Below are 23,110 nucleotides of genomic sequence, written 5' to 3'. Positions count from 1 at the left end.
GAGGTACTGGGGGCTTTCAAGATGCTGCATCCCCATACACAACTTGCTGATATCTTCTGACAGACACTCATCTATCCAACTCACTAATCAAGTATTCAATTCCATCCTTTCCAATTGAGTTACTGACTTGTGTGGCATTCGTTTTCTGAATATAAATATTTCACTGCTTAAGCATCTCCTTTATCCTGTGCATTCATTATCTTTTTTTAGTATATAAGTAAATTGCCAATGGTAAATTAAACATTGCCAACCTTTTTTACAAACCTATACTGACAATCACAGAAAACACTGCTGTTATCAATCAACTTCTGTATCTTAACTCATACCAATCTTAACCACAACTCCAGATATACAGATTTACCTATAATTTGTATCCTCATTGAGTCATTTTAGTTTAGTCATCCTTAGTCATGTTACTAACTTTTACACTATGTCCTCTGAACTTCAATTCTCTGTCCACAATTATCCCCAAGCCCATAGCCTCATCAATTTCCTGCAATCCGGTACTATCGATATGATACACTGTATACAACCTTTTCAACCTGAAGTACATAACCTTACATTTTCGCAACATTAAATTGATAATCATTATCCTTTGCCCATAATGCCAATTTATTGAAATCATTCTGCAAGATATCTACATCACCTTTATCAACTACAGTATTGCTTTTCCAAGTTTTGCATCACCAGCAAACAACTGAATATCCCCTCCTAAATCTTTCCCTATATCATTGATATAGAAATTAAAGAATAGTAGTGAAAAGTTGAAGCAAAAGGACTAGTGGAGTTCATCAGAGTTCATAACCCTGATGAACTCCACTAGTCCTTTTGCTTCAACTTTTGTATTTTTCAATGTGGTATTCTGTCAAATGCTTTTGCAAAGTCTGCAGTGTCATGGTGCAGCCATTTCCTTTATCCAATGCTTTTGTCACTTAATAAAATGTGGATAAATTACTAGACTAGACCTACCTTTACAAAGCCATATTGCATCTCTATCCACCAATGTTGGATTTTACCTTTAACCAACTTTTCCAATACTTAACAACCAATCCTGATATATTAAATGGTCTGTAGTGTAGAACAAGTCTATCTCTATCTTGAAGCAACATTTATGCAGTGGAACTATCTTGCCCTTTTTCCATTACCCTGGAACTCTGAAAGAGCTGAGACTTAGATTGAACAACTTTATCAGAGGCAGTGCCATTTCACATGTACGTTCACACAGTACATGTGAAAGAGAATGAGCTGGCTGACATGCCATCCAGTACCCCTGCTCTGTTCACATTCATATTTTTCAATATGCTGGACACCTCTCCATTAATGACATGGTGGGCATAATCTTTTTAAAAAGGAAAATACTAGGAAGGAATTTCAAACTGTTAGCATTTATTCAAGGTGCTATGGGTCAGGAAAGGTTAGCAAAACAGATCGGTAGAAAAATGACCCAGAGGAAGACGAAGATCTAGGTTGATTGATGCACAGAAGACAAAGGTCTACATGGATTGACGATGTGCCTTAGAAAACCAAAATATAAGATCTGAGAATATTAGGGTCCTGGATATCTAGTCATAATGTAAATTCTTCATGTAGTGTTATCATAGTATCCTGTATTCATCTACAGTTTACATATCAGGAATTTGATAATCTTCAAACAACTTCAGACACTGAATATAGAATTGGCACTAGCACTGTGGATGAAATTTTGGATAGATTTTTTTTTAAGGTACATTCCCTTGTATTAGCACAAATGACAATTACCAGTAATGCAAATTACATAAACTTTTGGGAAATAAGCATAAATTTTCTAGTAACTTGCCAAACAAAATGCCCTAGGTTAAATGTACCTCACAGTTACTATGAAACAGTTATCAAAATAACCTCTGTTTTTTTTTTTTCAGACATCTATTGTGATTTCTTACCATTAACAGCCATACACACTCATACACTTACACTTGAAAACTCCTTGTTGATGTCAGGTGACAATGATGCATTTTCAGTCCATCATCATCCCCTACTGGAGTAGAGTACACTAATGATTTCAAAATGGTTCCACAATCAAATAAACAAAGTAGTAGTATTTAGGTCAGTATTCATCTCAACCATTCCATTTTTCAGGAAACCTTTAACCCCCCCTCCCCCCCAAATCGGCCACGACATCTATAGACGTCGAGATAAATCTGGGTACGAAGCTCTAAAACCCATTGAATAACATGGATAAGAAGTGCAATTTGGTGTCACTATTTAATCCACATTCGCCAGTAGGGAGGTTAATCAACATATCTTTAGTCCTTACTATCCACATGTTGATGGAGAATCTCTGATGATGATTTCATGCACAAACTTTGTTTGCTTAAACTTGGATAAAGGATGAAACTAAGAATATAATTTCTTGGCATCTTTAATTTATAGAACACATACAGTTCTATTCTGCCTCCAAAGATACCTCTCCACATGGTGATGAAGAATATCTGCTGATGTCTTGATTAAACAAGTACAAGTGGATTTTGATTGGCCATTGTATGATTGTTGTGATAATTGAAAACATCATCTCTCAAATGAACATCACTTTTTTGCATGAAAAGTCTACAAGAGAAATCATTAGTCTTATGTACATTCTTATAGAAATCACTGATAGAATATCAGTGAGCTTCTTGTAAATGTGCTGAAACCCTGGAAATTTTAGTTAAGGCTGATTTGCATGCAGGACCCAATTGCTTGATGATATATTCTCTTAGAATCTTCATTGTACTATTCCATAGATGCATTATGTTTCCTCGATTTCTCATTCAGTCTTCATTCCCTGCTTCATTTTGTAGTCCATAAAATGTGCCATGTCTGAAAAGACTGATGAAAATGATTGAGAGCATGGAATTTGATGATAAGGGCTGAAGACACATCAACCAATGCAGTTAACATGAACTCATCTATTGCAACTGTGTCATTTTGAAATGCTTAAAACAAACAGCAGCTAGCTGCCATTTTTTCAGAGAAACCTTGAAGATTGTAGATTGAAGACACCTCTAGGAATGTCTACAATCATGTGATTTATTGAGTTCCTCTAAGCATTTTGTTGGCATCTGTACTGACACAACAATGGATGTATCTTAGAAATGTAAATTTTCTTGGTTCCTGTTTATTATGACCTTTTCATGAGTTTTGAGGTGGAATACATCTTTAAAGCTTGTGACAAAAGTGTGGAATCATCCTCTGTCTGTGTGCTTTTCAGCATTCGAATACACGTTTATTTTTAGCACTTGTATAGAAATTATAAGTAGCTTATGAAGTATGCTTGCTATCTTCAAAATCTAAGTCCTTTCCCTAAACCAACTAGAGTAATTAATTTGATATGTGAGTTACAAAATTTATTAATTAATAATTTAATCATAAGTATTCTTATTAATTTATTTTGTATTATATCTTCTCCTAGTGTTGTCAGATTGATCCAGCAATATCTAAAAGAGCATAATCTTCTTCGTACCTTACAAACCTTACAGGTAGGTGCAACTATGTTAATTCAGATATTCTTGATGGGGGGGAGGGTAATCAAGTATTCAAATTGCAAGTATTGCAGATTACAGTTTATTTTCAAGCTGTTCTCCTAGAAAATATAAATGCATTTCTCTTTGTGACTTATACCTATACACTTTATTTAGTGTACAGCAATGATAAAGTATAGCTACTTCAGAAGCGCTACATAATATCAAAACTAGCAATACATTTATTTCTTTCCAAGTATGCAATATTTTTTCCTTCTTGAAACATAATCTTTTATTCGAAATATTTTTTGGAGGGGTGGTGATGTTATTTTCTTGCTATTTTTTCCAGCTGAACATTACTAATAATTGTAAGAAATATACACCCTCTGTCCAAAAAGAAACCGAACTTTTTAAAAATAAAAGAAACTAGTGCCACCACCTGTTGTATCAACTGTTTATGACATTTGTTTCATTAGAAGCCAAGTTATAGTGCCAAGTGTGTGTGTGTTTTGATGAACGGTCGGAAAATGAGTTTCAAACAGAAAGCTGCCATTGACTTTTGTGTTAAACTTGGTAAAAGTTTTGCCGAAACACATCAAATGCTTCAAAAAGCATATGGTGATGAATGCTTATCCCATACTCAAGTTTACGAGTGAGATGCTTGAGGACCACACAAAGCCAGGCCGTCCAAAAACTGGACTGAGCGAAGTTAACATCCCAAAAGTGTGTGATTTCATCAAAGAAAACCCAAAATCTGTGAGATTTATTGAAGATGAATTGGGGATTCCAAAATCAACTGTGCACAACATTTTGACCGAGAGTTTGGGCCTTTGTGAATTGAATTCGCGATTTATTCTCCACAAGTTGACAGATGACCAAAAAATGTATCGAATTGAACACTGCAAGGGTCTCATTAAAACTGCTCATAAGGACTCAAACTTCCTTGAAACGATCGTTACTGGTGACGAAACATGGTGTTGTGAGTATGAGCCCGAAATAAAGCACCAGAGTGCTGAGTGGAGACCACCAGAAGAGAGGCAGCCGAAAAAAAAGTCGCTTGGAGAAGTCAAAAGTAAAGACAATGCAGATTTGTTTTTACGATTCCAAGGACATTATCCACAAAGAATTCATTTTGCTTGGCCAAACGGTCAATGGTGAGTTTTATCTTGAAGTTTTAAAGCAATTGATAGCGGGAATTCGTAGCGTACAGCATGAATATTGTGATGACCGACCAATCATCAAAACACACTGTCACTCTTGGCACCATAACTCTGCTTCTAACGAAACAAATGTCATAAACAGTTGATACAACACTAACGAAGGTTGCTGCTTTCGACAACAAAAAGATGCAACAGGTGGCGCCACTAGTTTCTTATATTTTCAAAAAGTTTGGTTTCTTTTTGGACAGAAGATGTATTCTTAATGTTGTATTTAAAGAGGATATGTGATAGGACAGAGACTTGAGGTACTCCTCCTTTGGTGGAGAAGTTCAAAGAGAGGGAGCCATCAACTGCGACATTATTATTATTAGTTGTATTGTAAAAACTCGATGCTGCATAAATTTTCTTCTGTTTAATGGATAGACTTTTTACAGAAAGGTCACATCTTGATTTGTAATGAACTATTCTGAGAAATAGGGGCAGAAGAACTGTAGCTCAAAGTGCTTCAGATAAAATTATGCATTATTATAAAAGTTGTGGATGTGTGAAGATTTATACTTTGTTAAAAACCATATTTAATATGCTCTATTGAAAACTATACAGTAGTGGAAGCTGTAAGCATTCTGAGGTCAATTCAGTTTCCAAGTAGGATTATAAATAAGCTATAAACAGAACTTCATTTAGAACAAACAGTGAAGTTTTTAAGACTCAGACATATATAATTTATATATAGTGTAATTGTTTCATGGAGGTAATATCTTAAAGTTCTTTGAGAACAAAAGAAAAATGCACTGTATCAGGTTAACAACTAGGCAGAATTAACCAAAACAATTACATTGTCATTACCAATATCTGCACACTGCATGGTTTGTCAGATGAATGAATGAAGAGTACTATGATCACCAAAGTTGTCGATAGAAATTCGCAGTGATTGAGAGCAGGTCATTTATGTAAAGAGGAAAGAGGATAGGTGATAGGACAGAGCCCTGAGGTACTCCTCCTTTGGTGGTGAAGCTCAAAGAGAGGGAGCCATCAACCGTGACATTATTATTATTACGGGATACCTCAAAGGAGTCCAAGGACTCGTTGCAGGCGGGCACTCTGTTGCATGCATCTAACTGTCTTGCCTACTACAGCTGCCATGTATCACCCATCACCACCAACAGCAGTATTTTTTGTCTGTGAATTGTGTGTGTTCTGAAGGTTGATTGACCTATACACAGGATGAAAAACCCAACTTTCCAGGTGAAAAACCCTGCTGTCTCCATATGAGATCAGCTAACTCACCTTCAAATGAAAAGTACTATATAAAGATTACGCTCATAACGATGAGAATGGAACTTAGGCCTTTTCCAATTGAAGAACGCAATATATCTTCATTCTTCCAATTATACCACCGTGACATGCACTGAATGACCAGAGAGTAGGCTGGCAACCTAATGCAGAGGTTAGCAGGGAGACATGATGGGGATAAAATGAAATGGGTGATGGTTGGGATCAGAAGTTCTGAAAATGTCAAGAACAACAGCACAAGTTTCTCCAAACCTTTCCATTGCACATGTCCAATGGTGGGTGATATAAGCTAAGAGTTCAGCTGTGGATCTTGAAGTGGTGGAATCCATACTGGCAGCTGCTGATGAATTGGAGGCATCTAGGTAGTAGAGAAGTTGACTATCAATTACTTTTTCCATTATTTACTAGCTGTGTATAATAGATTGTAGAGATGATACAGGATGGGTGTTAGCTCTGGAGCACAGTGCTTGAGAACAAATAGAGAGATGCCATTTGGACCAGGAAATTTTTTTAGTGTCCAAGTTGTTATTAATCTTCTGATGTCCTTTTGTTGAAAAACTACAGGAGTCATACAGTGCTCAAATTCTGGTATGGTAGGAGGCAATCTCCTGTGATCATCACTGTGAGAGAGTGTGGAAAAAAGCAATGCTAGTGGCTCAGCTTTATATTTGGGTGAAGTAACAGAGGTGCCATTAGGATGAGACAGAGAGAGGTGGAAGTGCAGGTGAGTAGAAGTTGCATCCAATCTTATCATGTGATCAGATGGCATGGCTTCTGTTTGGACAGGAGGCAAGTTTTCTGCTGTGGGCCTTTATTGGAGTCGAATTTAGATCTGCTGATGACTGTTTTGCATTTGTTATGTGCTTTAATATAGGCAAGGTATGATGCTGAGTTCTTGATTTGAGCCATCTGCAGTAAGCTGAATTTTTTAGTTTTTTGACTGTTTTCTTCATGAACCAGGACTGGAATGCAAACAAGGATTTTGGGTAGAATGGGGGATGGATGCTTTCATGCTGGTAAGGATAATTTCTCTAACTTGTTCAGAATAGGAATAATTGTTGGATGAGCTGAAGCAATAGTCAGACCATGGAAAGGAGAAGTATAAGTTTCAGAGGCATCCCATCTGGCACACTCACACCTTCAAGGCCCCAGAGGATGCAAGGTCAGGAGTAGCTTAAGGAAGGACAATCTGTAAGAGAGGAGACTTGTACAAGATTATGGTCTGAGTTGCTAAGAGGAGAGGTGACCTCTGGTATATTTTGGCAGGAGAACTGGTTAAAAAGAGATTCAGAGTATTTGCTGAGTGAAGAGGGTTATATCAGGAATTTGTGTAGGTAAATGAATATTTTGGGTATAGGTCACTGTTTATAGCAAAGATTTTTGCCTCTCATCCAACTTGGTCAGTGGTTGGGGAGCCAGTTAGAATTATAGATGCTGAGGTCACCTAGGAAGATGACCTCACTATTTGGTTTCCTGGATTGCAAATGGTTGAGTTTCGTGGAGAGGAATGTAGTTATCACAGTTTGGAGAATGGTAAATGCAGCAGGTGAATATTATTAGATTGCACAAGGAAACCTTGGGCCAGAGGACATCAAAAGTAGGGAATTCTAAATTAGCCACTCTCTGGCATGCAGTGTCTGATCTCACAAAGGCCAGATGCCAACCTTGTGGCAAAAGGCGAACGTGTATAATTTGGACATTGAAAGTAGACACAAGTTTCTCCAAACCTTTCCATGGGACGTGTCCAGTGGTGGGTGATGTAAGCTATGAGGTCAGCTGTATCTTGAATGGCAAAATCTGTACTGGTGGGCCTGTACATAGTAAGGAGTTGGTGATTAATGACTTTCTCCATTATTTTGGAGAGGACAGAGGTAATGGGCTAGTCAGTTGTTTGATGGTATATTGCAAAATTTTATGTTTTTTTCATTATCTATTTTATTTGTATGGTTTTCCTTATTCGTTAGTAATCTGCTTTCTTGTCGGGCTGTGGCATTGTAAAAACATTTGCTATCTGTTAAGTTTTGCCTGTTCTTGTTAATCCGTAACCTTCCTTACTTTCTTTGTTCTCTAAGCTCTTCTGTCTAAAAGTTTTGTCCCCCTTTCTTTCTTCCCTTGCCCTTTGTTCCTACCGCACGTTAAGCTGCCTGTATATTTAACTATCGCTGGCTAAACGATTGTGGCATGTTTATTTTCTCAGGCTCTTCTACCAAATAAATTTATTTTTATTGACGACTGCACCAGCCTGGAAAGAATAATATATTCTAAGAATAATAAGAGTTCGAACAAAGGTAAGTTTTTAGCTAAAATCCTCCTAGCCATACAGCAAGTCATGGTTATTCTGAATCAACAAGTGCATACAGGTACAAAATTTATTTGAGATTGTGCATTGGGAAATGATTAGATCAATTGTTGCTTAAACAAAACATTTTATTCTAACTCAATAGTTGAGATTACAACACAGTGGAAAGAAACTAACTCTCTCAACATATTCAGCTTCAGCATAATTATTATATCATTGAAATACACACATTTTACTTTCACTTAACACCTACACTCAACATTACAAAACACATACTTTACTACAAGTATAGAATAACTGTTCCCTCTTACATAACTACCATCAGGAATTTTCCTTACAGCACATAACATATACATTTGCTCTACCCTCTTGTTATACAACACTTTACAAAACTTTACCATTGACCTTTTATGACATTTACATTATCTAAGTTTCAAAGAAATTAACAACAATATCACTTGTTTACTCACAGTTCTTTCTGTAAATGCACAGTCTTCTCATGAACTAAACCTCTGTTGGGATATCTTGAATAATCTTTTCCGTTATACATTGGACACATTCTTGGCTCGGACATTTTTGTGCTCTCTCTTGCTCCACTGGTTGCTTATTCGTTGACCAGACATCAAATCTTTCGTAGGAATCGCAGTCAGCTGTGCGGTGGGACAACTGTTGTCTGACGACGTAGCTCCGATGATGATGGCCAACCCTTCAGTTATGTACTCCGCGTCATCGCCTTGTTTCCTCTCTTCCACTCAGCCGATAAGTGAACCAATGCACCAGCAGTAGTCGTCGTAATCTGCTCCTAAGAAAACAATCTCCTCCTCTATTTTTGTACCCTTTCAGCCCTTTAAATACGCTCCTTTCTCTTTGTTCCCAACCTTGGAATGTCCGTGATTATCCGTCAGCACAGCGACATCACTCTGGTCTTTTTGCTGAAAGTCCTTGCTTTAATCGATCAATTTGTTACCAAAATGTTGTGAACTTTTCTGATACACTATTCTTATTGCTGACTTACAATGTTAATATCACTTAATTCAGTTTCTCTAATTTTAGGTACAAGAATGCAAGCTTCCCATTTGGATGCATGAACTGCCCCAAATGTGAGAAGCTTGCATTCTTAGAACATCAGCCCAACAGCCAAGACTACCCAATTTAGCCCACTAGCTGTCACCTCTAGGACCGACTTCAATATGGTTGTCTTCAGCCCTATTTGTTCAGTGTTAGTGCCTGCGTGCACATACCATTATGTTTATGTTCTCTGAAGATGGTAAGATAACATTACCGAAATATAGGAAGTATTAATTAAAGTTTTTTAATTAATATTATAGTATACATTGTCGTTCCCTAAAAATTGACAACAAGTGTGCTTGTAGTAATAGAAGTGATCTGGAAGAGCTTAAATGAGAGTTAATGAAAATGAATAGTGAGGCTAAATGTATGGAGGAGGAAAATGAACATTTAAAGAAGAGATTAACTGATGTAAATGAGGAGAAGGTTACTAGGAAGAAGAAATAGCTGAAGATGATAAGGTAGGTTTATATGGTGATTCAGTCACTAAATGTGTGAGAAATAATAAGGTACATAAGACATGTTTTTCAGGTGGTACAATGAAACAAATATCAGATGCTTTGCATAGAAGGAGGGAACAGGGATCAGAATTGTTATTAATAGTGGTTGGCACAGATGATTTGGATAGTGTGACAAACAATGTGGGAAGGGATTTTGAAGAAGTTATTGCAGGTGGCAAAGGATAATAGTGTCACTGGGAAAATGGTTACTTTGTTTGCCCAGATATGATAGTAATGAAGTGAAAAGGAGAGCTATGATATTGAATGACAAGATGGCTGAATTGTGGTCAACCGTTAACAGTTGGTCAAATCAATGTAACGTTAGCATACCATGTAGATTGTAGTCCAGCTTGTGAAGGTCAAAATGTTGAGTGATTATTTTGGTTTAGATCAAACTGAAGTTTTACTCATGGTAGTTATTTCCATAATTTTTATGATGAATTCTGATCAACATGAAAGAAAGAATTCTCATAATCCATGGAGATGTTATTCGCAAGCATTGCAATTATTACGGTAAGCTAATGATACGTTTCACTTTTGATCAGTCGGCTGGCTTTTTTGAAGAGGTGCAGAGACAGCAATCGTATTCCTAACTTCATCAAGCTGAAAAAGAAATTTACTTCTGCCAAAGCACTTCATATTTATATATGTACAGAGAAAGCAATACTTACAAATTCAAATCTCACAGAAACCTAACAATGACCAAAAATCAAGTTTTAAGTTTACAATCTGAACTCTTTTTATATGAATAAAGATATTTTAAATGTGCTTGAAAGAATCACTAATAATTTAGCTGCTAAACATATTCTGGAAAGTGACAAAGAAAAACTTAAGGCTAAATTTCATATGTTAAAACAATGGCGATATCTGAATGTCAGTCATACAAATCTAACTAATCAGGATATCTCTTCCTCGGTTAATAACGCTAACAGTGAACAACAAACAAGTGAGACGAGGAGCAACCAACCACATGCAGGCAATGTTCATGCGATCAACCTATCTAGCCATGGCCTAAATAACGGTGAACTTGCATTACTTAATAAAGGCTTAAACTTGTAGCACCTAGAAATATTAATAAATTAGGTGTTATATACCACATAGAAAGGCATTAAGTCTCTTCCAAATAATATAGCTCATAAAATTCATTTAGAAACATGCAATGTTTTGAATAAAACATTGCTGGTTTCTAAATTAATAAAATAAAAAGAAAAAGAAAGCCATATGTAGCAATCTTACAAAAACAGAACTAGCAGCAGTCAAGTCATTAAAAGCTAATCAGGATATAATTGTAACAAAATCTAACAAGGTAATGCAACGGTCGTACTTAACAGATCAATTTACATTTATCAAATGAATCAACCAGGCTCTGATAACACTGCTTATCAACTTATGAACTAATGAACTATCAACTTGTTTGTATACCTTGCCAATAGTTGAGGATATAGACAGCCCTAATTATCACCTAGCCAAGAAATTAGCGTCAACACTCAATGAGTCGATAGGTCATCCCCCCCCCCCTCCTGTATAAAGAACACACAATACCTCATAAACCATGTGTTCATGTTGGAGGTTTAATGGAATATTATCAGCACTGAGAAAGGATTAAAACTAATTTTAATGCTTCCAATATTTCGTCTCAGTCACAGAGACATCTTCAGGGATTACAAAAAACTTTTTGTAACAACACACACAAATGCATTACACCTGAGTGAAACTAAAGTCCTATCTAGGTGGTGTACCCTCTATGGGCCTAGGATGTAAAGAGGGATCTGATAATTAATGTTTCCCTTAAACATTAATTATCAGAAAAAAAGTTCATTATGCGATATTATATTTCCATCTTGTGCTGTTAGCTTACTATGAATTGAATTTCCCACTGTTAGCTGGTGTTAAATTCTGAATGAGAAGAATTATAATATAATAGTATCTCATTCGAAGTTTAATATAATCTGCCAATCCCAAGGCCAATTTTGTTCATCAGAATAAATGTTAAAATATTATCTACTGTTGTGTGCCACTATTTTGTATAATATATTGTAATATATTTGTAAAAACTTGTAGTTGTTAGTTGTATTAATCATGCTAATTCTTAGTATTGTGTATGCATGCTATGTGAACTAAACATGGGAACTTGGAACTGTAAATTCGATGCAGCATAAATTTTCCAAAATTTTATTGCATCGACTTTTACAGGAGTCATCCAAAATTCATAAAAAGTAAACTTGTAAATTTGATATGTAAATAATACTAACAGCCCATATAAATTAGCCCAGAAAAATTAGCATGATACTGTGTATATATGAATATGTAGTTCAAGGGAAAAGGCCCTAGAAATCAGAAATATGTTAGAATTTATCTATGTAAGTTCGTTCCAAAACCCACTTATAGAGACCCAGAGGAATTAAACATGCTAGAATAAAGTAAACAGATATCTTAAAATAGAAGTCAGGGGCAATACTTTAGAATTTGGAAATGTATTTGATGCTATCACTTAGTGTTGGGTGAAAAAGAAACCTATTGTAACCAAAGCATCATGTTGGAGGCTTAATGGATTTTTTACAACACTCAAAAAGAATTAAAATAGAATTTAATACTTCCTATATTTCGTCCTAGTCACTAGGACATCTACGGGGATTACAAAAACAATTAATGTAACATATACACAAATAACAAACAATACTAAGCCCAACCACGTGGGTGACACTAAAGTCCTATCTAGGTAGAGCACCCTCTAAGGGCAGTAGTAGGTGGCCTGGAATGTAAGGTGGGAACTCTGGTGATGAGTGTTTCCCAAATCTTCGGAAGCTTAATGCAACTGTATTAATTGAGATTTGGTTGGTTTTTGAGAGCTGCTGCTGCTTCTAAGAAAAGTCTCTCTTTCTTGAATTTGCTGTGGTGGAGCATGGTGGTTTTCTTCCATGATACCCTGTGGGTGGTGTCCAAAACGTGGTCAGCCAAGCCTGAATGGCCATAGTTGTGTTTGAAGATGTAAGAATTGTGTTCCTCTAGACTAGTTCCCACCTAAGAGTTCCCATCTTACATTCCAGGCCACCTACTACTGCCCTTAGAGGGCGCTCTACCTAGATAGGACTTTAGTGTCACCCATGTGGTTGGGCTTAGTATTGTTTGTTATTTGTGTATATGTTACATTAATTGTTTTTGTAATCCCCGTAGATGTCCTAGTGACTAAGATGAAATATAGGAAGTATTAAATTCTATTTTAATTCTTTTTGAGTGTTGTAAAAAAATCCATAAGCCTCCAACATGATGTCCTCACAGCACTTAAGCCTCTACACACGTATTGTAGCCAAAGCAGTCCGATCTAAATCCAGAGTAATTTATTAAAAAGGTGGCACACCATTTGGCAACTCCTATAGGTAGAGATGACTTTACTAATGCTTCTGGCTGGTATCTCCACTTGGGCCTGGCTCCCACTGAAGAGACCTCAATAAAGGTCGAAACTAGTCTGGGTAGTGGCCCTTCCCTTAATGCATAACATTAGACATATCTGCAAGGAGATGTGTTTTGCATTATGGGAGATACTGAGATAGGAGTGTTGGTAGCTTGCTCCACCTTTGCAAGGAGTCGTCCTGGTGTTGCACTACCTTACCCCAGTCGTGAAGATACTTTCAGGCACAAACTTTGTTTGCTCACACCTGGATAAAGGATTAAACTAAATTTATTATAATCTAACCAAGTGAAAAATAAACTTTCAACATCTTTAAAATTACACATTAATAAAAAAAAATTAATTAATTAAAAAATACAAATTTAACGGAAGAAAATCAATAAAAATGTAAATTTTGGAATTCTCAAAAAAGTTTTTTTGTTTAATTAAAAAGGTTTCATTTTAATTAAACTCAAAAATTATAGCAAAATTTTAAGTGAAAAATCTATTAAATTGGCATGAAAAACAGGCATAAATCTTCATTTTTCGGGTGTGTGATATGTAATTTTGTATTCAGATCCATAAATTTTCATTGTATTAATTTTGCTTTTGCTCAAAACAAACTTACTACCCTCACTTTTCCATTTTTGTGGATTCATTATAACTATGTAAACAATTCACAAAATTAAAGTGAATCACTAAAAATTCTGTTTTAGTAATAAAATTGTTCAAATGTATCAAAATACCAGAACATGCATATCTGTATATACTTTCTGAATTTAGCCTCTTATCACATCTCTTATGCCCTGTTGGGCATTCCAAATGTGATTTATCTGACATAAGCTGACATGACATGGAGATTTGCTCTTTCTGTCTGAGTGACCACAAACAGAAACAAAATGCAATGTAAAAAAAATGTGAATGAGAAAATACCTTGAATGCATGTTCCCTGTAATATTTATTCTATAGCATTGACATCCTGTTATAAAAATGTTATAAAAATTACCTGGCTTGAGAAAATACACTGAATGCATGTTCTCTGTAATATTTATTCTATAGCATTGACATCCTGTTATAAAAATACTTTTAACATATTTATCACTAATAGTCAAACTTCACTTCTTGGAATGATGGGGGGGGGGGCATTGCACACCTCAGAAAATAATGGTCAGGCAGATTTTGACTGAAATTTTTTTAATGCATTCCAAAAGAAAAATGGAAATCCAGGCATCCCAGTAAGTATTATACTAGTATGCAGATATCACGGTAATTGATATTGTGGTATATGACACCCACTGTAGTATATCTATTTCTCTTATCCAGCTGTGCTGTCATTCTGTTATAGAATATGAGCAGATTGATAAAGCACGACCAACCTTTGACAAAACTGATGCTGTCCTCTATAGCACTGTCTACCTTTGATGGGATTCCTAAACATCCTCTTCAATACTACCTTGATAATCATACAGGAGATACTTATTGGTGCATAATGTGTTGCATCAGTCCTTGCCCTGCCCTTATACGAGGGTGGTCTGAAATATTCTCGGCCTCGACCATAGAAGGCAGCACTATTACAGAAACCCATTAACACAGGATAATAGATTCACAAATTATTCCCAGAATCCCTAATCATAACAATATGATTTTAAACCTACCATATTTATCACATCTTCTTATCTACTGGCTACAATTCTAACAGAATTAATGAAATGCATGTTACTTCTTCTATTCCACAACCCTTATGACACAGATTACAATAATACGAGAGTGTTCTGAAAAGTTCTTGGCCTCGACCATAGATGGCAACACTATCAGAAAGATTTTTTTTTTCTAAGTTGGTGCGTTTGTCATAAGCATCCATGTGAAATTGCAAGTCATTCTATCAAGTAGTTTGATTTATACAGCTGTCTGAAGCAAAAGTGTTGTCTTATCCCTTAAAATGGATAAAATTGAGTATCATGCTGTTATAAAATTCTTTGTAAAAGAAGGTTTAACACCAAAGGAAATTCATTCGAAGTTCATAAAAGTTTATGGGCACTCTTCTCCTTCGTTTTAGACAATTAAGAAATGAGCTGCCGAGTTTAAACGCGGTTGTACCAGCCTTGAAGATGATTCACGTGACAGATATCCAAAAAAGTAACAACACCAGAAATCATTGATCAAGTGCACGATATGGTATTGGATGACAGGCGAGTCAAAGTGCATGAAATTGCTGAAACTATAAGACATTTCAAAAGAACGTGTAGGATATATTTTGCATGAAGAATTGCAAATGAAAGCTTTGCACAAGATGGGTGTCACGCTTGCTCATAGCAGATCCAAAACGCACTTGCATTCAAATCTCTGAGTAGTGCTTGGAGCATTTTAACAAGAATAAAACTGATTTTGTGCATTGATTTATTACTATGGATGAGACCTGGATTCACCATTACACACCAGAATCCAAACAGCAGTCAAAACAGTGGACAGAAGCTGTTGTTTAGCACCAAAGAAGACAAAGTCGGTTCCATCAGCAGGTGTTTTGGGGATGCTAAAGGCATTTTTTTATTAATTATCTTGAAAAGGACAAAACAACAACATGGGAATATTATTCCGATCTTTTAACCAGACTAGACAAAAACATTCGTGAGAAAAGACCTGGTTTGCAGAATGAAAAAAATCATCTTTCATCAGGACAATGCACCTGCCCACAAAGGTGTTTTGGCAATGGGAAGATTAAGGGATCTGAATATGAATTGTTGGAACATTCACCCTATTCCCTAGATTTGGCTGCCTCTGACTTCTATTTCTTCCCAAAACTAAAACTTTTTCTTGCTGGTCAGTGTTTTTCTTCAAATCAAGGGGTGATTACAGCTGTAGAGGGGTATTTTGCAGATCTTATTGATAACCATTACAGGGACATGAATGTGGTGCTGGAGCATCGCTGGAATAAATGTATTAGTCTTAAGGGAGATTATGTTGAAAAATAAAAATAATTTTGAAATTATAAATTCGTTTTTTCATTGTTAGGCTGAGAACTTTTCAGACCACCCTCGTATAATACAAGTACCCTGCCTCTCATTGTACTCAGGGAATCATGCATGTGTTGAGACTCTAGTTGAACTAGGTTACAGACATTGCTAACTCTTATGCACATTCCTTCAGCATCTGTTCCAATATCTCATCTAGTCCAGCTGTTATATTCATATGAAGTGATTATGATTTCAGATCAACTTCTTATGATATTTTAATATCTCATCTCTCACTCATCTAGCTCTTTTCTTTCATCCAGTTCTCTTTGGCATCCAGAGAGCTAATGGATCTGCTTGGAATGTATACATTACTAAAGTGAACTACTTAACTATGCTATTTCTAGTATATCTGACATTCACTAAGGTTGTTCTTCCTTACTTTCTACTTAGCAATAAAATTCTGTGGAAATTCCTTTGGCCTAATCAACTAACTTTTCGATTTCCCCTTCCTCACCATGGTTGTCACTCTTCTAGTCTGTTCTTTATAGAGCTCTTGAGCCTCATTATCATTCTCGTGATATTGGATCAACAATCTCACTCATATTTTATGCAGCTCTTGCATTAAAATGTTGAACTACAGTTTAATTTATTCTCTGAATTCTGAATATACAATCAGATATTTCTTCCTTTAGATACCCCTTGAGTGTGTCCAGTACACTTGATTTCTCTGTCATGCAGTTTCTCATACTTCAGGATGCTTACTAAATTTATTGTAATCACCTGCCTTATGCACTATCTACCAATAATTGTCCAGACACCCTTCTTATTTGACGTTATGGAACATTCTAGGTTTGTTAATAACATAAAAGCCGGTGTACAGATAGTAGGAAGCAGTATTTCATTGTAGCAGTTGAATACGGGTGGTATGGCAATACAATGTGAACTCAGCGACTTTGAGAGAGAGAGGTGTCATCATGGGCTGTCACATTCGTGGTATGTCCATACATGCCATTGCCACTTAACTGACGCATCCAAATCAACATGGCAATGCAATCAACAAATGGAGACATTCTGGCATCACTAGTGCAAGAAAACACACAGAGTAGCTGCCGAAAATGACTGAACAGGGACAGGAGGGTGTTAAAACAGGTAGCATGCAAAAACTGGCTACAATCGGCACAGACCATCCGTGATGAGTTCCATGATGTTACTGGGACTTATTACGGATGAGTGCCAGTAACATCATGGTGGGCACTAATACTGTACGAAAAGAACTCCATTTACTGTTTCTATGGAAGAGCAGCGGCACAAGCCAAATATCACAATGAAGAAAAAGGCGGCTCATCTGGCCTGGTCAAAGAGCGTGTGAACTGGACAATTGCCAATGGAAAATGGTACTCCAGAGTGATGAATCAAGGTTCACCTGTTTCCAGTCTAGTGACAGGACTGGGACTTATTACGGATGAGTGCCAGTAACATCATGGTGGGCACTAATACTGTATGAAAAGAACTCCATTTACTGTTTCTATGGAAGAGCAGCGGCACAAGCCAAATATCACAATGAAGAAAAAGGCAGCTCATCTGGCCTGGTCAAAGAGCATGTGAACTGGACAATTGCCAATGGAAAATGGTACTCCAGAGTGATGAATCAAGGTTCACCTGTTTCCAGTCTAGTGACAGGGTGTGGAGGCAACCTGGTGAATGCTTGTTACCACAGTGTGTTCTACCCACAGTAAAGTTTAGTGGTGGTGGTGAAGTAATGGTGTGGGGTGCATTCAGCTAGTTTGGAGTGGGACCAGTGGTCATTGTCTGTGGTTCCATGAAGGCAGCTCAGTACCTTGATATTCTGGATAATCAGGCTGGCTGTACTGTGGAGTTTTTATGGAGTGGACCCATGTTATTATCAAGACGACAGTGCCCCATTCCAAAAAACTGCAGCTGCTATGGAATGGTATGTGGGTGATAAACGACTGCCCTGGCCTGTGCAGAGCCCAGACCTCGATCCCATTAAACACCTGTGAAATGAATTGGAGTGGTGATTGAGGTCCAGAGCAGTCCTCTATCTGTTGCTGAACTCAGTGATGCTTTGATGGAGGAATGAAGAAACTTCCACCTGATGTCTGCTGCACATTGGTGGAAAGCCTCTCTCAAAGGGTTCTGGAGGTGATCAAAACCAAAGGTGGATATACAAAGGTGGGTTTGCCTGCTGGTATCGATTATAAATTGCAGAAGTGTCCAGACAATTATTGGTAGATAGCGTATTTCACCTATGTCACTTCTTAGCACTCTTACATGCATTATCACCTTCCAAGTTCAAACTTTGATTTCTCTCTTTCTCTCCTATTGGAAGTATAACAGTCATCTCGTTTATAGATGGATTTTCAGGTGCCTTTTAGTAGATTTGATGTGCTTAACAGAGTTATCCCTGAATTATTCTGTAAATTCTCTTTGATGGAATGAATTTTCTACCTCCCCTCCATATTCATAAAATTTATCTACTTATCCATGCAGTTCACAGTCCTCTTTAGATGATCCTGCTATGTAGTAGCATCCAGTGGTGTATTTTTCCCTGTTAATATCTCATATCAAACAGCCTCAAATCTATTGTCTGTGCTCATACCACTGTTGGTGGATTCTATGTGAGTAGCAATACTTCCCGGATGTTTCTAACATTTTGTCCTAACCAAATATGGTAAACTGGTTACAAACTGACCAGGGCTTCTAACCTAATGAACATCTACCTGGATACTGAACGAACGAGGATGGGCTGGCAATTTGGGATTTAGCTGACCAAATTGTAATCTTATTGGTTAAACCAAAATAAAAAATGATGGTACAACATGACAAAATTTCATGCCGTCTGAAGCGTCTCCCAGTTAAACAACGCCCACGTTGTTTTCGCCAGGGAACCAGGGCGAACAGCGAAAAGTCAGTTACTGGAACAAATCTGAAAACACACCCCAGCTCAACATCACCAGAGTTATAGATCGGTACTATCAACATAAGAAGCCTGAATGGCAAAGAAATGGAAAAGCAACTAGTTGAGGAATTAGATAAGTACCAGATCGACATAATAGGCATGACCGAAACGAAAAAGACAAAAACTGTTGAGTTCTTTCTGAGCAATAAATACAAAATGTTATATTCAAGCAATGACAATCAAGGAAAAGAAGGATTAGCCATAGTATTCAACACAAAATACGAGGCTAATTCTTCTTGAATGGCAGGCAGTGTCAAGTAGAGTGATTTGGGCAAATTTCAGAATGGGGAACTGGACAATGAGACTTATTTGTGCCTATGGTCCCACAGAAGGCTCTACTAAGGTAGAAGTGGAGGAATTTTTTGATGCTTTAGAAAAATAAACTGACACAATGAAAAAGGAAAAGTTGGTCCTTGTTGGGGATCTAAATAGCAGAGTAGGAAATGATTGTCAGACATACAAAAATATTTTGGGAAAATCTGGAGAAAAGAGCAAAGCTAATAAAAATGGCAAATACCTGTTGGATTTCTGCTCAGGAGACATGGACTGGTTATTTCTTCCTGCACCAGAGTGTACAGAGGATTTGAAATTGGAATCGATCACTACTTAGTCTTGAGTGGGATAAAATTGAATTTCATATTGAAAAGAATACCATGTAAGAAAGTTTTAAAGCGAATAAAAGTTGACTAGCTCTCAGATGTGAACTGTAGAATAACATACACAAAGATTATAGAAGAAAAAATGAAAGAGTTGTAGAATAGGAACCAAACCTTGGAGATTCAGTGGCAAGCCTTGAAGAAAACCCTGATTGATTCAGCCAGAGAGGCATGTGTTGAGGTTGTCTGCAAGGATAGAAAAATCAGGACTCCATGGTGAACACAGGAAGTTAAAGCAGCAGTGAAGAAAAAAGAAAAAAGCATATCAAAAGTTCCTTGCAAATATGTCAGCTTTTTCTCTTAGAGAATACAGAGATAAATGTAAGAAAGCGAAACATTGTGTAAAACTAGCTAAACAAAAGTCATGGGAGAACTTTGGTAAGAACATAGAAAATAAATATCAAGAGGGTGGTAAGATATTCTGGAGGTTGTTGAAGAAGCTTAGAAATGGAGGAAAGAGTGCTGTAAAAGGAGTTAGAGCTGATAAAGGTAACATGAAAACGGGAGAAAAAGATATCCTTGAAGTATGGAGTAATTACTTCAAAAAATTGCTAAATGAAAGAAGCAGTGATAGCACAGTAGTAAAAAAAATACTCAACAGGCATATAGTCAGGAATACATATCCATAGTTGAAGTAGAAAAGCCATCAAAGGTTTGAAATGTGGAAAGGCAGCAGAAATAGATAATATTCAACCAGAAATGCTGAAGTTTGGTGGTATAAAAGTATTACAGTGGCTGCACTGCATAGTTCAGAAAGCCTGGACAGAGAGACGAATTCCCGATGATTGGAGTAGAGCTCTAATAGTGCACATATATAAAAAGGGAAGTAAAACTGAATGTGAGAATTACAGAGGCATTTCTACTAGTGTTCCTGGCAAGATCTATAGTATACTTGTGAAATAGTTGAGAAGAATTGTGGAAGAACAAGCTGGATTCAAGCCAAATAGAGGCTGTCAGGATCAGATCTTCACTTTATCACAAATAGTCGAGAAAGCATGGGAATATAACAAAGATCTGTATTTAAGTTTTGTCGATCTGGAAAAGGCATATGACAAGGTGCCAAGAGAGAAGCTATTCAATACGCTACAGTTATATGGTGTCAATGGGGCATTATATCAAGCAATACTTAGTCTGTATTTGAGTTGTAAGTCGGCAGTTAGAATTGAAGGATGTACAGGAAGATGGTTTAATGTTAAATCTGGTGTGAGACAAGGATGTACATTATCCCCTCTGTTATTCATTATCTATATGGATCGCATTATGAAGGAATTAAAGAAGATATCAGAATTGGGGATGTTTATGTCAGCGCTTTGCTTTATGCAGACGATGTTATACTTCTGAATAAATCCGCTGCAAGTTTGCAAGATTCCCTGACTAAATTGAATAACTGTTGTAATAGATATGGTATGAAGGTCAGCATTAAAAAGACAATGAAAATTGGTAGAATTGTTGAAAATGTCAACTGTGTTGTGAACAGAGAACCTGTGGAACAAGTAAAACATTTCAGCTACTTAGGCATGATTTTTAGTGAAGATGGTAAATTAAATATGGAAATAGACAACAGAATCAACCAAGCTTATATGGTAGGAAGTCAATTGAATAAATTCATATGGAATAAGAGAGAAATTAGTTGGAACACTAAATTAGCTGTATATAAAAACAGTGTTCAAACCAGTTTTAATTTATGGATCTGAGAACTGGGTCAGAAGTAGGACACTTAAACCAAAGACTAGAGCCCGCAGATATGAGAGTCCTGAGAAAAATTAGAGGCATGAACAGATATTATCAATGACAATACCATATTAAAAACGAGGAAATTATACATTGTCGGCATCCAGGAGTGCGTTAGCAGAGCTAATCTCAGGTGGTATGGTAACTTAAACAGAATTGGCAAGGAAAGATTAGCAAAACAAGTGTTCCCTGAAAACGGCAAGAAAACGACCCAGAGGAAGACCAAGATATAGGTGGATTGATACGGTACAATGTGCCTTAGATGATTGAAATATAAGATCTGATAATGATAATATTGGAGTCTTGACATGTAATAGACTGATTTGGAGCAAATTGTAGATAGGAAGTTAGTAATGATGTAAATTTTTCATGTAGTACTATCATATCCTGTACACCCCTTGAGAGTACATGTCAGGAATTTGATGATGATGATGACTTATAAAATATGACCAATTCCTGAACCAAATATATCGCAATATTTTCACATTTTTCACTTCACGACAAAACTAGTCCTGCATTTCCTAATGTCATCTCTAACACACTGTCATTCTCTCTCTCTGTCATTACATTCAGTTTCAATCTCTTAAATTTAATATAGACATTCACACTTTCTTGCAACTCCCACCAGACACATCAGGTTTTGCTGACTATCTACATTCACACTTTCACTCAACAACAGTTTCTCCAGACCCATTCAAATGTAATACGTTCTGCACACTTCCACATCATTTGCAATCGCAGCTTTCTGTCAAGTTCATTCCTGTGATACTGTAACATGAGATTCACAATCTTAACTTCTTGCTCCTCTTTTTAACATAACTCGACAACTCTGATATCTTCTCTATCTCTTGCTATACTTATTTCCTTTAAAATCATTTGTTTCAACCAATACAATCATTTCACTAATTCTACTTGCTTGTAAATTACCTGTTACATTACAAGTCTGTTGCTCGTGGAAAATATGCTTTCATTGCTCACTTATGCAGCACATCTTCGATCAGGAAAGCAACATATCTGTTTATGGCTGTTTCTATTTTCGTGATCTTTCTTTTATTCCTTTATTTCCTTAACTTATGCTAAGCTCTCTTCTAGTCTTTACATTTGTCCTGGTATTGTGAAGCACTTGTCAAAGCTTAAAAATTTCAAATACTATACCAGCTAGGTTGGCCGAGTGATTAGCGTATCTGCCCTCCAGCCAAAAGGCTGTGGGTTCGAATTCCCGCTGTAGGCTTGGATGTTTGTAATTTGATTCTGGAGGTGTTGTAGATGATGATGATGGTAGTTACAGTTGGTTATAGTTGGTGCAGACAGAGAGTTGTGGAGTAGGTACTCTCCCTTGATGAGCCTTTGGACTTCCTGGAGGTGTCATGTAATAATAATAATAATACACTCTTCCTTTTCTTTTATATCACTTTTTCACTGACAAGTGAGCATGTACACACACACACACACACACACACACACACACACACACACACACACACACACACACACACACACACACACATCTTTCACACTGCTGTCACCACCTTGAATTTTTCTTTCTCCATTCTTGTCTGCATTTTGCTTAGCACTGTACTTCTTGTACACTTATCCATGTGTACATGT

General features: G+C 36.7%; 1 protein-coding gene across 1 annotated transcript in view; it reads left to right on the top strand.

Moving 5' to 3' along the window:
* Smu1 (Smu1 spliceosomal factor) overlaps nucleotides 1-23,110 on the top strand; it is a 178,470-nt gene that overhangs the window by 3,145 nt on the left and 152,215 nt on the right. The window contains exon 2 of the mRNA XM_090393980.1: nucleotides 3,428-3,494. Coding sequence (XP_090250106.1) covers nucleotides 3,428-3,494 — 67 coding nt within the window. The remainder of the gene's footprint in view (nucleotides 1-3,427; nucleotides 3,495-23,110) is intronic.

Source organism: Typopeltis vanoorti, chromosome 1 (genome assembly GCF_054136105.1).
Source record: "Typopeltis vanoorti isolate ZY-2024b chromosome 1, IOZ_Tvanoo_1.0, whole genome shotgun sequence".
In the NCBI taxonomy this organism is placed as follows: domain Eukaryota; kingdom Metazoa; phylum Arthropoda; class Arachnida; order Uropygi; family Thelyphonidae; genus Typopeltis; species Typopeltis vanoorti.
This window is presented reverse-complemented; position numbering and strand designations above follow the sequence as displayed.